This window comes from Tigriopus californicus, chromosome 8 (assembly GCF_007210705.1).
Source record: "Tigriopus californicus strain San Diego chromosome 8, Tcal_SD_v2.1, whole genome shotgun sequence".
NCBI classification, from domain to species: domain Eukaryota; kingdom Metazoa; phylum Arthropoda; class Copepoda; order Harpacticoida; family Harpacticidae; genus Tigriopus; species Tigriopus californicus.
Genome location: NC_081447.1, coordinates 3,912,723 through 3,927,482, shown reverse-complemented (window position 1 = coordinate 3,927,482; position 14,760 = coordinate 3,912,723). Strand labels below are relative to the sequence as shown.

At 44.5% G+C, this 14,760-nt stretch overlaps 2 protein-coding genes across 3 annotated transcripts in view; one reads left to right on the top strand and one right to left on the bottom strand.

Annotated features, from left to right (window-relative positions):
- The window catches only part of LOC131885096 (uncharacterized), a 47,315-nt gene extending 36,323 nt beyond the window's left edge, over positions 1-10,992 (top strand). Inside the window, exons 5-12 of one of the 2 annotated variants that reach the window (XM_059233036.1) lie at positions 1,493-1,625; positions 2,622-2,772; positions 3,154-3,223; positions 5,057-5,233; positions 6,713-6,797; positions 7,629-7,704; positions 8,220-8,358; positions 9,259-10,992. In XM_059233036.1, coding sequence (XP_059089019.1) covers positions 1,493-1,625; positions 2,622-2,772; positions 3,154-3,223; positions 5,057-5,233; positions 6,713-6,797; positions 7,629-7,704; positions 8,220-8,358; positions 9,259-9,282 — 855 coding nt within the window. In that variant the 3' untranslated portion in view covers positions 9,283-10,992. The remainder of the gene's footprint in view (positions 1-1,492; positions 1,626-2,621; positions 2,773-3,153; positions 3,224-5,056; positions 5,234-6,712; positions 6,798-7,628; positions 7,705-8,219; positions 8,359-9,258) is intronic. The other variant, XM_059233034.1, reaches the window with a different exon arrangement.
- A 140-nt stretch (positions 10,993-11,132) lies between these two features.
- Positions 11,133-14,687, bottom strand: LOC131885097 (uncharacterized). The gene is made up of 4 exons (XM_059233037.1): positions 13,335-14,687; positions 12,621-12,965; positions 12,434-12,530; positions 11,133-11,803 (listed from the first exon to the last, which is right to left on the bottom strand). The coding sequence occupies exons 1-4, from the start codon at positions 14,366-14,368 to the stop codon at positions 11,525-11,527; spliced, it is 1,755 nt and encodes a 584-aa protein (XP_059089020.1). The 5' UTR covers positions 14,369-14,687; the 3' UTR covers positions 11,133-11,524.
- Between the last annotated feature and the right edge of the window lie 73 nt (positions 14,688-14,760).

Here is a 14,760-nt window from a genome sequence, read left to right as displayed (position 1 = left end):
AGTCTGGCTAAATGAGGGCCGCATGTTTTCTCCCTTAAGCGTTGGAACTAACTTGAAGAAAATCGGTGTCATTTGCCCTCTTTGAAAGAATAAGAAATGTCGCCAACATGAACACGTTATTATTTCATGTTTCAGTGTCGACTTTGTCCCGAAAGGATAGCAGCTTAGGGTTCTAAGCCAGGTGTTGTGCCAGATATTAATTAAGAGACGCAAAGTCGGGTCCATGACAAATAGTCATAAACAGCCTCATTCTGGAAGATTGCATAAGCATATGGTTTAGTATCATTTTTGTCATTGGTGGGACAGACGGAGGTAAATTGTATTTTTAGTAGCTTTAAACTACCATTAAGCTCACCAAGCAGAACACAGCCCTGATGAATAATGGTCCATTCCGTTTGAGTACAAAAACGGGGACTTTTTGCGTTGTCGAATAATGGCATTCACTATGTTCGAAGCAACAACTCTCATTCGGCTATAATGGAAGTATTTGGAGACAAATTCATCTCAAGAATGTTTCTGCCATTTGGCTCGTTTGACTACCCTCCTTCGGTGGAAACCATGATGGGGGTCTCCACTCAGCCATTGAAGTTTCAGAAGTGGGACCACAAAAGCAGAGCAAATCTGGTCCAATTGTCTAGGCTAGCTTATTGTGGAACTTCCCCCCCATTTCTCGTCTGACTTGGCGTCAAGGAAAAGGGACCATTTCAATTTAGAATTTCAGATTGATGGGACACAGAAAAGTTAAATCGTTGGAAGCCAATGGTCATCTCCTTTGGAATTGGAACACAAACTTTATCGAAGTGCTCCTACAGAATTGGATTCGCATAGACAAGCACCTGTCTCAGGATGCGATACGTTTCCTATAGAGAGTATGTCACAGTAGTGTCCTTTTTGCCATCTACAACATGTTTATGAGTTAACGACTTCCGTGACGACTTGGGAAATTTTGAGTGGGGATTGGCCATTCCCAAAGTGATCAGGATCTAGGATGGTGGTCCCACATCCCACGACATTACAGGATTCGTCGAGGGGACCGTTTTCCTCGCCGTGTCAATGAGAACGAGCAATGTCAAACCCACGGACAAAGTCTCATAGCTGGAGTAGGATGTGTATGTGCGAGTACTACCTACTACCATACTTCTTAATAGTATAGTACTCGCTAGGCCGTGGACCTCTTGTATGTACGTACGTAAGCACACTCGAAGGGGTTCCAGAGGAAAAGTTTCATGTTTCATTGTCGTGGTCGTGGTCCAAGGAAGGAAGGAAGAGCAGAGAGTCAGAGCCCGAGCCAAAGAGGGTCGAGGCGGATCCACCAAGGTTGAAGCCACAGAAGCGGAAACTCAATATAGGCGTCCATATTTATCATTGTCAGTGGCCCCCATTTGAGTACAACTGCCAACTGTCCTGGAGGATCTCCGCTCATGGAATCGTTGTTTCATGATAAAAGTTTAGTTCCTCGGTTCAATACGATTTTGGTTCTGCTCTGTTCCAGCTGTGGGTTGCCTATGCCCCATGTGGATCCCAACACAAGGACGCGGTCCAAGTCACCTTGGAACAGATTGATTTGATCAAACGCCTCGCCGACGCTTATCCCAGTCAGCTTCAATTAGTGAAAACCTCCAAGGGTGAGTAAAGCTTTAGTCGCTCATATCACCTTGACGTTTGGATCGACTAAGAATTGGGGAAAGGGAAGCTAAGAAGAACATGAGCAAGCTCCAGATGGACCCATGATGCGATGTTGTGCCAGTGCTTTATGTTCCGGAGCCCAATAAAACAACATATCTTGAAAGGGGGATCTCTCATTAGTGAGATGCGGAAGAATGGTCAGAACGATATCTCATGTTCGAGCTTGCCAAGGGCGTTCTCATTTCACCCATGGCTGATGAATAATCAAAAAATAGATCCTCTTGACTTGTTGTTCATCTTTTACCGAGAAGCTGGAACAAGTGGTTCAATATAACACATTTTACTCATGGTCATTCGATTGAAGTGATAAGAGAGAGAACGCCACCACAACAGTGATTTTTTTCTTGGCTTAGTGTTGTGGCGATTTATTCAATTTTTATATAAGTGCGATATTTTACCGATACAGGGTTGGCCTTTGGAACGGGTGCTCATATTTTAATAATCCGAACTCAAATACAAAGGAATGAACCACACAAGGTGTTGCTTTTTCAATTGATGTCAACTGACACGTTTTATTTAAAAATTGCACAAAAGATGCAATCTCTTCATAGAAGAACTAAGAAACCGTTCTACTCCCAACCCAGTACGTTTTAGTGACTATGTTCACTTTTTGGCTAACTTAAGTCCTAGTCTTCAACCACCCACTGATAAGAGTTGCTTCAGTTTGGCTTCTCAGAGTGGTTCTTGTGATAAAATACCATGGGACATTGAGGATGACGACCGTGGCATGTCAACATCAAAGTAGAAGGATCGTCTCTCTTGAATGGGCAACAGACTGATGTCAGTCCCATTGATATGGCAATGCAAAATGAGATAAAATGCAAAGAAACATGGGGACCAGCATGAAGTAAATTAGGCCAAGATCAGGGTGTTTTTTTTCTTCGTGTCCTAGTGGTTTACGATGTGATCACATTTCTTCTGGTTTTATTTTCCAGATATCGCGGCTGTTCACGCTTCAGGTCGGATTGGAAGTCTGATCACGGTTGAGTCTGGTCACTCGATCGGTACAAGTTTGGCTGTGCTTCGAATGTTTCATCGTCTTGGTGCTAGATCTCTTACGCTTACTCACAACTGCCACACACCTTGGTAAGAAATCAAATCGTCTCCAAGAACCATAAGCCTGCTTTGCGTGCATCTTGGGTAGGGCCAGTTTGCTTCGCTGACTTGTTTGAGAAGAAAAAAAACTAGCCCACTCAGAAGGGCCCCTTGTTCCAAAAGAGCGAGTGTTCCAGGGATGCATAACCGTAATCCTCTCCGGTGATATGCCAGTTTCCTTTGAACAGAAAATTCCTTCAATATCTTTGATTCCGGGGGCTTTAATTTCCTGTGAAAGGATCCACAGCCTGTCACGGTCGTCTACGGGGGCTGAAAAAAGAATTCCAAACTCGCTCTCTCCAGCTTTTGTTAAACACGATTCTTCTTCTGGCTTTGAGTAAAGACCCTTTTCCGTGCCTCTCTTTTTTCTAGGGCTGATTGCTCCAAAGCCGATGAACCCGATGGAAAACCTGTTCACTATGGCCTGACCCAGTTCGGACGGGTAAGTGGGTGGAAAAAAGGCTAGCTGTGCAAAGCCTTGCATTATTAAAGGCGCCTCAAAAATGCTCTTGAAAATGCTCCGATTCCTTTTGACAATCGCTAATTGAATTTGGAGAGTGAAAAGACCGGGCTAACAGTTGCTTGCTTTGTCTTCCTCCTTCCAGCTACCCACAGTCCCACAGTATCTAGTCACTTGGGGGCCGAACGATCGACGGCTCTTCCGCTTACCCTCAATTTATTTACTTTCGTAGTTCGGCTCCTGTGTTGAGAAAGGGAAGGGTCTGTCATTTTTTTTCTTCTTCTCTAGCCCAATAATCATCTCAAAGGCCGAGAGAAAGAGAGAGGATGGTTCCTATATTTTTTGAAATGATGGACTAACATCTCGTTTTCTGGTGGGATTTAAGAAAGAAACCTGTCAGATAGCCTTGATGGAGGCCAGCTTTTGGTTCTCATTCCAAGAAGTGGGCCAGACACCTTTTGGGTCTTGAGGAAGCTCGATGGACCATGGAACTTGGCAAGTCCTTGCCAACTCTTGAAAGGCGTAAAAAGCTGCAAATTCAGAGCGTCCAGTCTTTATCGTGTCACCCTTTCAAGCACGACCATTTCTCCTTACGTGGCAGTCCGTGCAACTTCGGATGCCTTAATGTACTGCCCAAACAAAAATTTAATAAGATAACAGGGAAAGAAAGGTGGATGAAGAGAGCAGGGACCAATCTTTGGCAGGAAGTTGAAGAGGGGCAGGAAGCGATGAAGAGCGAGAAAAAAGCTCGAGAGGGAAGAAATATTGCAATAAAAAGTTTCCCTTTCCGAGCCAAGCTCACGTAGCTCACGTAGCTCACTCTCCTGTTCGTCTTAATATTCCTGCTAACTAATAAAAGAACAGGGGATCGACACAACGGAACGTGTTCATTGTAAGGGATCTTTGAAGTGATCTCCGGTAGATAGTTTGTAGCTTTTTGGAGTCGTCCTCTTCTCTTGCCCCCAAACCAGCTGGCCTTGAGATCGGATGCTGAAGGCTTGAAGCATCATCATCCATTGATCACTTGGACTTGTTTGTTTGCTAGAACGTCGGTCCAGCTCATCAAGAGATCCAGAGATTCGTAGTTCTCGCTAGTGACGATCCACGCTTGCTCCCCCATCGGAAACAGATTTGGTTGAAATGTTTTCCAATAACGATGAACTCGCACCAACGGCTGACTGACTGTATGTTCGTACGTACGTAAGTGCTATAAGTAGCTCCACATCAAGAAGTGTGTCCATTTCGAAGAAGGGCCGCTCAAGGCGGGATTGAAGGATGGCCTTCAAAGCTGTGGCAGTTTTTCATCCAATCTCTTGACAAACAAGCTACTCACTTGCCTTAGAGCTATGGGAAATGGAATTATGATCTGGATCGAGGAACGTCCATACTCGCTTGTCCATCAAATGGGAACAGAAATATTCATTTACACCCGAGTCGAGGTTGTACTTAAAAAAAAAGGTCAAGATCGAAAAGCCACTTCAACCTAAGGTTTAGCTGATCCGTTTTTCATGATGAAAAATGAGTTCTAGACACATTTTAGGTAGCCTTTACATGGAGGCAGTTAAATCGTGGGCAACTCTAGAAAAAGGAGCTTGAGGGTTTCTAAACTGACTTGAATGTACCTTATTTTAGGCCAATGATATAAGGTCATAAAAGTGCCACCTTCGTTGGGACAATAAAACTCGGTTACAACTCCAGCCACTCATCTCATAAAATACACTAAAACAGCTTTGAACTTAGTGAATATACCCTCTCCCCCCTATCCATTCTTTGCTCCAATTTTGATAGTGGTTCGGGTTTCTTTTTGCCTTTCAGACTGTGGTCGAGGAGATGAATCGCCTTGGGATGATAATCGACCTGTCTCATAGTTCAATACAAACTGCATCAGACGCGATAGCTGTCAGCGATGCCCCTGTGATATATTCTCATTCATGTGCTCAAAAACTGTGTAACTCAACCCGGAATATTCCTGATAACCTCCTAAGGCTCGTGGTAAGTACATATAAGAATAGATTAATCATATGTTAAATAAATGATGTCCATTCCAAACCCAGACAATAATTGCTTTGTGTACAGTAAAGACGTCTTTCGACAACCAGAAGCCTGTACCGCGAGGCATTGTAGGAGCGGAAAAGATTAGCTATGTTCAATTTTTAGGGCTCTTTGGAGAGAAATGGCGCTCCTCCTTTTAGGCATCTCTCCCTTTTCATACTTGTTAAGGAATGCACGATAGATTCCTCGGTACAAATAAAAAAAAAATATCAATCGTCCCCACCCTGTCATGGAACAAGTGGGGGTTATTTCTTCGATGTGTTTTGCATGGTAATTGTCTCAATAGAGCTCTAGGTATCATCAATGCCCATTTGGACTCTAGAGTATCATTTACCGTGAAGATAGAAAGCCAAACCAGAAACTTGTTTGTGGCTCTTGTGACATCTCATTTTTTATCTTTGTTGGAAACTTGGGTGTGTTGACCAAATAGAGAGTTGTAAGGGTTAGTTTTTGTCGTGCAATCCTCGAAATTTCGAGAGCGAGAGCACACATGCTAGTTCCGAGACCCTCCGTGCATGTGGATAATCCAATTTGCTTTATCTGATAATTAATTACCCATCTAATCAAACTCAACGGCCTTGCTTTGAAGCGTCCGTTTGTCCGTGGCTTGATACCACCGCTGTCGGGATGCGATGTATAATTGATTTATCTCTCTTTTGAAGGGTCAGTGCTTTGCTATTAATGGATTCAGAGACCCTTGACTTCGGGATTCTCAATGGGAAATGAGAATCTTCTCTCGAAGACCAATTGCGAGGGGGTCAGCGGTCTCCAATTGGTCCAATCCTAAATGGCCTTAGATAAATTGCCCTGATGGTAACCTGTCATAGCATGAATTGCGCTTGTGTAACAAATAGGGACGATGACAATTGTCTCTCGACAATGCACAGTCAGAGCAGACAAAACAGATGGGTCTAGCAAATGCAATTCACAATACACGGACAAGTCGCAAAGGTCGATCAATGTCGAGCCATAAAGAAAATCAAGTTTTCCCTTTTAACGGTTCTTGGACAACACAAGGCCCAAAACAAATGGTACTCAATGGGAGATATGGTCAAGGTGGCCTGACATAATGTAGTTTTTTCGAGAGCTCTTTCAGTCAATCGTTCCTTGTTGTTCCACTTTAAGTTCTTAAACATCTCAAGGGCCGACTGCTCAATGTTCCTTGAGAGTCGGGACGAATCTATTCACTTAACAACTCATATGACAAATGAGTACCACGAAGAAGTAATGCCCATGAAAATGGTCACGCTCTATTAACAAGTTTGTCTAACGAAGTGGAAGGGGAAGTCGGCAAGACAAATGATCCAGTTCCAATGCAATGAAGGTCCTCTCAAGTGATGGGGGTGGAAGAGGAGGAGGATTGAAATGAGTCAACAATTCCGAGGGCCTCTCAAAGAAATTGCTTTCTCTCTATTTCAGGCTGACAAAAAGGGCTTGGTAATGGTGAACTTCTTCTCCTATTTCCTCACGTGCAACAACCACTCCACCATGAACGACGTCATTGGTAAGCGAAACGAGTTCATTGGAATTCAAATTCCTTTGTGTATGTGTTTTTTTAATCTTATTCCCGGAGATTCTGCCCATAACAGGCTGCCTCCCTTACCTCTTGCAAGACGCAAATTATGCCATTTTCAATGAACAGCTTGGCTCTCTGGGCACCTCAGATCCTGAGACAAATGGAAATATACATTTGAGCCGACAGAGAAGCCTGCCCTGTGCAAGAACAATTGCTAGAAAACGTCCGTCTGCCAATTGTCCATTACCAACGAAAGCAGGACCAGAAAAAGGGGCACCATGCTTCTTGATATGATATCTTGTTCTTTCTTAACCCCAACACTGAAACAGAGGCTTGAATGCATCGCATCGCATAGCGTAGCTTGGTTGAGCTGGAGATGATGCAAAATTCGGGTCGTGGTCTTCGATTGTACCGACTCCAATCCTGAACTCCTTAAATTGGCCAATACTCTAACTTTGGGGAAGGGACCCAAAATCCCAATCCCCGAAAAGGCCAAATTCAGGGGAGGGAGGGGGGGGGGAGTTTCTTTATTTGCTCTCCAGATTGTTGGACAGAATTTCGGAAGGGAAAGAAGGCTGTAGCTCTATGCTTCAGGGCCCAATGTAACAGAACCCGATATCTTGTCCTCTCTTCTATTATTAGATCCCTTTCTGAGCTGTCTAAATGTCCCATGATGCGCGCCCTTCCTGCTTACTAGAGGTCTGAACGTAAAAGTCCCAAGCTTGAACAGGAGCCTTTTTTTTATTCACGGCTCCGTGTCTAGGAAACTCCCCAAGGCTGTCAATTGAGGATTGAAAGTGGATATTTTTTGTCTTCCAGCTCACCTGAATCATATTCGAAAAGTGGCTGGAATCGACCATGTGGGTATTGGAGCCAGTTATGATGGAATAAACTCGTAAGTATTCAGAGGAGGGGCAACCTTTCTTCCTCTCCTTCTTCCTCTTTCCCTCTCTTGTGTGGCTCCTCATCGGATTGTCTTTATTGGGTGGGGAAAAAAGAGTCCAGTCATGCTAGATAGACTGAGTGAGTGAGTGAGTGAGTGAGTGAGTGAGTGAGTGAGTCAATGGAGGAACGAACGAACGAACGAACGAGGGAGAGCCATTAAAATTAGATTGCCTTCCTCCTCTCCGTTCGGTTGTGTTTTATGCTGGTTGTAAGAATATGAAGCACAAAAGTTCCTCGGAGAACGAACCGCCCGATAGGTGCCAGAACACCTCTATCCTAGATCCTCCCACCATTGAATGGTTTTGAGGTTGAGGGTTCTCCGAGAGCTTGGTTGTTTAAGGTGCTTAATGCAAGGGGGTTCTGGCAGATAAAATGAAACAGAAAGAAGCTCAAGTGTCTTCCAAGTGGCCTTTATCCGTAATTTATGCCCGTTCATATATATATTTTTCTTCTCCTTCCCCTTAGTACTCCCGCCGGCCTTGAAGACGTCTCTCGTTATCCTGCACTGTTTGTGAGTCTACTGGCGAGTGGAACTTGGTCTTTGGATGACTTGAGGAAGTTGGCTGGCCTCAATTTCCTTCGAGTTTTTCAAGAAGTTGAACGGGTAAGAATGTCAAAAGGCAGCCAGCCGGCTATGTAACGTATAACGTGGTTTTTGTTGTAGTTAGCGCTTGCCTTAGAAATGTAAAGGAAAGACTCCTAATGAATAACGTGACTCAATGGTTGGCATTCGCCACCTTTCCCGTCATAATGGAAGTCCGACCCTATATTCTAATTTTTCGGTGTTGGTTGAGAAAGTTCAGAGTCGTGGTTGCAAAGCCCTTTGTTCGTACTAACACTTTTGTCTGGGTGCATAGGACTCTCGAATGGCAGCATAAACAATGATATGGATCAGTTCATGGTTTACCTGGGCATGGTCCCTTGGCATGTCTGTTGGTCGTAAACGCTGTGTTTAGTTAGGCTACTAATTGCTGTTAAACCACAAGAATGTCGTCCTTCGTTTTGGACGACCCTTCTTCACGGTCCATGGAACGAAAGGAAATGACCAAATTGATCCACTTTCCACACATAAACATGATAAATCGCATGTGCGTACATTACCTGAATTTCATTCTGGATTGGTTTGTTTGCCATCTTGTTTCTTTGTTTAAGCTCGTGGTGGTGGTTTTTTATTGGCAAAGCTGTCGATACATTCTTTTTGCGTTAAGAAGGATAGAGTTGTTCTACTTGAGAAGCGTTACAGTCTTCTCCTTCCGCAAATTCAACTTCCGACAAGAAACTCGACTTGCTTCACAAAAAGCATAGAGCCTTGCCTTAATTGCGATGGAGCCAAAGAATTCCGTACTTTAGTCAAAGGATGGACCAATTTGTAGCCAACTCCCGCTGTCTCAGTACTTGTAGATTTGAAATTAGACGATTAGCTGTTTACTGAATGTTATCTGATCCACTTTATCCAATTTTTTCTCTTTCTTTCTTCCCCGGCCTTCCTCGAATCCTGATCCAGGTGGCCTCTTCTTTTGCAGGTTAGCGTCAACTACTACAAACAGACTCCTTTGGAGGAAATTATCCCGGGAAAAGACTTATTGAACACTGAATGTAAGACCGAGAAGAAGTGAGCGAATGGTTCTGGTCAAAAACCATTCCTTTGATTGGGATCAACCACCGAACGAGATTGGAAGGTGGAACAACTTGAAAGAAAGCCTTCCTGGTTCTCGCGAGCTGCTTGTCAACCATTGTGTGACGTCCTTTGACGAAAAGCTATCCCTTTCTCGACCAAGCTCTCACAAGTTTGATGGGATCTCAATCCCTCATCCAAGTGAAGTTGGTGGTGATACAAAACATCAGCCACACCTCGGAAAATCTTTTCTATTCTCCTCGCATCACCTCCAGGAGAAACTAGAAGAAAAGTCAACTTCAGGTCGAGGCAGAGAAATTCCAGCGGATGAAGAAAAGGCCAAATCAACGGAGTGAGAATAATACCCTACAGTTCCATGAAGTGTTCAAAAAAAACCACACATCCAATTCAGCACCAAGCCCTCGGAAAAAAGAGTTAGAAGTTCAATTGTTGGCACAAGTTCCGAAACCTCCTTTTTAGGTCACTTTTGGATCAGGTGATCAGGATCTACGCTTGGAATGCTCAGAAGATATGCTGGGATGGGGGGCTCAAGAGCGAAAGAACGACCGACCGACCGACCGACCGACCGAACGAACGAACGAACAAACGAGAACTGTGGGTTTCTAAGAGTTTCCACGTGATTTTTTTTTCTTCTGCTTCTTCCGGAGAGGGGGCGTTGCGTGCATGCGTGTCTCTTTCTCTGTTTTTCCTCCACGAAGAAAAACTCACTTGTCGTCAATCATTTCTTTCAATGGAAAACAGAGGAAAAAGTTTTTAAATGTAGAAAAATGATGAAGACGTTGCCCTAGCGAGTGTAGCAATCACCCTGTTCCTTCACCCCTTTCATTGGAATGATCCTCAGTTTGAATGGATGGGAGAGAGAAAGAGAGGGCAGAGCGAGATAAATGTGTGCAGTCAAACTTTCCCACAACAACTCACACCCATATTCATATCAATCCAGCTCGGCTAGTGTTGCTGCTGCAGCTGCATTGTCTTCTTCCTGCTTGGTCCCTTCAAATTTGTACGTTTCACAACCACGGCCATAATAATAATGATAATAATAATAATAATGATGGGACCGTGGAACCCTTTGGCTTTGCTGCTGAGAGAGGGATTCAAAATATGCAAAGTTTGGGGTTAGTCCCTTCCAAGCTCAATTGGGCGACACAAGCACAGATTTTTAACTGAGCCCGAAGGGCACAGTGTGTCTGAATGATCTCCTTTGGCCACCCTGTGCCGTCAATGTGCTTGCGTTCTCTCCGGTTGATCTTGGAGCCCAAGGGTCGCCTCTTTGCAGTCCTTGTGTCTACTTTAATAATCTTAACCAGATCATCCGTCCTTGACCCGTCAGTTTTGAAATGGGTTTATGTTTGTAATACGTCTACTTGTAGAACTATGTATTTGTTAAAGTATAGCGATAATGATAAGAAACACTGATGATGAGATCCTGCTCGTTGGTGTCTTTTGCATTTTACAACACTGCCAGTTAAACTGTGAACAATGCCATCTTTTGATTGTATGTCAATGATAGCCCCTACACGCTTTGGGACAAGGTCACTTTACTTTCGCAATCTTCGTCCTTTTTGCGTTGAGCAAAAAGAACGTAGATGAGATGGTCTTCAGTTGGAAAGGCTCCTCTCATTCCATCACAAAACTTTCAAATTTTCGTCGAGCCGAGAGTAATTCCTGTGATTGGAAGAGAGCCGGCCTATGAACGCATTTGTTACAACATTTGATAAAACACTCCCAATGGTACGAAGATCGCCATTTTCAATCTCATTTAATCCGAGTAATACATAGTACAGTATTATGCAAAGAAGATGGAGAGAGACCCTGCGTTCCCATATCGTGGAGGGCTGATAATTCGAAGTGTGAACAAATGTTGAGGAGTACAACAGACTGTTGTTTGAGCAAAAATAAAATCGTCTCATGTATAAACGTTACTACTGACTTTTCTGGTGTTCAGTCTTGATTTTGGCACCCTGGTGTATTGAAATGGCTCTTGGTGCGTAGATAGGGCATTAAGTTGGTCATGGTAATGAATCCCGGTCCAATTCCAACCTCCATGGCATCATTCAGGGAAATGAGGCGAGGGAATCATGGGCTGTAAAATTCATGTCAGCCCTACATACAGTACCTCAGGGGCCTCAGGGCTTCACTTGTAACACGAAATCAAATCTTTGGCAAATTTATGGCTCATTTCCTTTCTTTGGCGAAAGGTCTCGTCGGGAATGAGCTTCATGTCCAATTCCATTTGCGCCAATCGTCGCCAAGCCGGGATTAGGTGCTTAAGGATGATACCTCGGGTTTTAGTTGGACCCGGGTCCAAAATCGACGTGATTGCTAAAAGATCCTGCGTGATCTCAACCAAAGTGGAGCAATTGGCCCGAGACGAGTCCTCTTTGGCTAGTGAGAGCATGAGTAAATACCTTACCTAAAAAGAGATGAACGGAGAAAGTTGAATTCTTGGGAGCTCAAGGTCTGAACTTCTTGGAACACGGGGACCTAAGAGGAATGGCCTTTCTATTCATGTATTTTGATGATTAGAAGTGGGACCTAAACCCATCCGTTATATGGAAGAGCGCTTTTGGGGGAGGTCCCTAGACGATTTCTATTCGATCTTCATTCGAACTGCACACATTCTCTCATTCCTACTACTCATGCCTTTGTTTCACAGTAATGACTTCTGCTGGAACAAAAGACCATTTGCACAAGCTTTGGAACCTCCTCGTGGAACTAGGAAGAGCAGTCAGCCAAGACGTGGAGAAAAGAAGAGGACAAAAAAGGTACCTGAGAATTCGGGTGAAAAGAACAAAGTTAAGCCACATTGATTTTAGCCAGAGTGCAATTCACCAAACTTGACTCCAAACTAACCCAAAGGCACACGCTCAAAATACACAGTTGCCCCTCTCCCTTTTCTCTCCTGTCCCTTGAGATCGAGGGAGGACGTGGACCAGGCAGGTCTGCCTCATTCTGTGCTGGTGCCACATTGATGCAAAGATTTGGTAAGGAAGAGGAATGGATTTGAATTTGGTATTCTGAGAAAAAGTTTCGAGCTCCTCACCTCTAGGATAAGGTAGTGGTTGGGGTGAAGATCCGAGCAAAGTTCGTCCAACAGCGAGATCAGATACTTGGGCCGCGTGGATTGCTGCATTGTTTGTCTAAACGTCAAAGCTTGAATTACTGATTGACTGATCTTGGGTACGTACAATAGTAGTTGTGCCATCAATGACATGTGTGTGTCGTCTCACCCAATTATTTTGGAATGATTTCCAAGACGCTTAATGATCTTTTTCCTGGCAAGCACCTTCTGGCAGCTCAAGCATGACCAGAACGATCCCAGGTCCATTGGAACCAAGTAACTGTCACAGTGAGGAGGCCCGTTTGACGAGCCACATTTCAGAGAGGGTTCACATCTAAGGGCACTGACAAAAGAGTTCAATTCCGTCGGATCTTGGCATCGTACACATATGCATTGAAAGTGCCAGCGACCCTCCAAGGCCACTTGTTTGTCAGGCAGACCAATGTTGAAAGACACATATCGGGTGGTGATTTCCGTTCCTTTATGAATGAATGTGCGCGCCCTTAGCTCAAGACTTTATCGAGCAATCAAACCAAATTACCAGGATTCCCTCTACACTTACCGTAACGCCATGCCATTTTTATCCCTGGACGCAAATTTCAAAACATGGTGGAATCCGAAATCCATTTTCAACTTGATTTGCTCTCCAAGTTTGCTCACTTTGCATTGCCACCCCTCCCCAGCCAGAGACAAAAATGCATATTCAAGCATTGCTTAGGCAATTCCAAAATCTGGCTCGTCGTGCCTATATTGAATAGACTACTACTACATACAGTACATGTGTACATGTAGCTGTATTCCAAGATATATTAGGACATTGAGTTCTAATCTGAGAGAGTGGTGGGTACTAGGGCGAAAAGGGAATCCTGTATTGTCAGTCAACCAATAATTCTTCGGGTTTATGGTGCACTTGGTGTTTGGTATGCATGAATGGTTAATCATGGCATAGCGCTCGAACAAGCCTGATCCCGATCCGAATCCAGCTCCTTCCAAGGACTTTGCATTGGTGAGCATTTTGCCGACACAGTTCCAAATTTCCACCTCATTGTACCCCAGTTTGAATTCCTCTTGAATGACCCGCGTCATTCGCTCGTGCAAGTCTAACAAGATGGAAGGCTTTGCTTGATCAACCACGGGCGACAACGAGCCACTTTCATTTCCATTTTCATAGCCGTTACTGGCTCGCCTTGGAGGAACCAATTCATCTTTAGCGTCTCCATGGAATGTAAAAGGACCACGACGTGGAGACGTAGAAGCAGAAGAAGAAGCAGGCAATGGACCCATCGGAGAGACGAGCATGCTCGAAGTTGATTTCGAGTTCTCGAGTTCCTCGAGTAAAATGAGACGAAGTGGCAGAAGCGAGGCCGTCAGCAGACGCAGGGTGCCGTTCATATCGTCCTTGGTCTTCGATTTCTCATCAATCCCGCTGAACGTGGGATCCGGAGCACGAAAGCCTTGTCCTTGAAGCACTGGACATTCCAGGGTTTGATGCCATCTTTGCGGTCTTTGACGGGGACATATGATGGAGCATAATGGGAAGTTACAGTGGACACATCGAACGCTACCATCGCATCTGCAGAAACATTCCACGCAAACAAGGCCTTCGATCTGACTGGTCGGGCCTACCACGAGTGGCAGCTCCTGAAATATCAGACCCCCCGGCTCAATATCCTTGGTGGCTGTCATAAAACGACCCACTGGAGGTGCATAGTCAATTTGGAATGGCAGACATGGCCCATCTTGGCCGTCATCCGGCGATAAATGATATTTAAGATGATCCGGGGAGCAGAAATAAATTTCCTCTCCACATTTGAGGCACATCATCAGAGAGGGATTGGCCTCCAGACACCAGAAGCAAGATGCAATCTGAGGATCACGAGCCCTTAGAATGTTATTATTCCCGTCGAGGGCACTCATCTCCAATCGAAATTGGTGGCGCTAAAACGGACCATCCACCACTAACACCGACTTCACGTGCTTCATATGGGAAGTGTACTGATTAGAAAACACAACCGTCCCTCTTCAACTCACAACTACCACAACAGCAGCAACAAGGATTGACCTCAAACGTCAAGCCCTTGCAGGGGGCTTCACCTCACCCAAAACAGACTTTCTACTCTTCGAGGCCAAATGTTTTTCTTCCTGGCATATCCACATTTAATGACACCACACACCACTCCATTGTCCTCATACGTACAGCTGTTAACAATGAATTGTGCCCTCATTTCTCGCTTTGAACCGAGACGCGGGCTTCAAAGCGCATTACTCTAAGTAAGTAACTAACTAAGGTGGGTAAAAAGAAGGGAACG

Bases quoted from the DNA above. Each gene is read 5' to 3' on its own strand.
- LOC131885097 (XM_059233037.1), bottom strand. From the start codon at position 14,368: ATGAGTGCCCTCGACGGGAATAATAACATTCTAAGGGCTCGTGATCCT. The intron at 12,531-12,620 runs GTGAGACGACAC...TTTGACGTTTAG, and splicing joins AATCATTCCAAAATAATTGG to ACAAACAATGCAGCAATCCA. The intron at 11,804-12,433 runs GTGAGGAGCTCG...ATCTCTTTTTAG, and splicing joins ACCACTACCTTATCCTAGAG to GTAAGGTATTTACTCATGCT.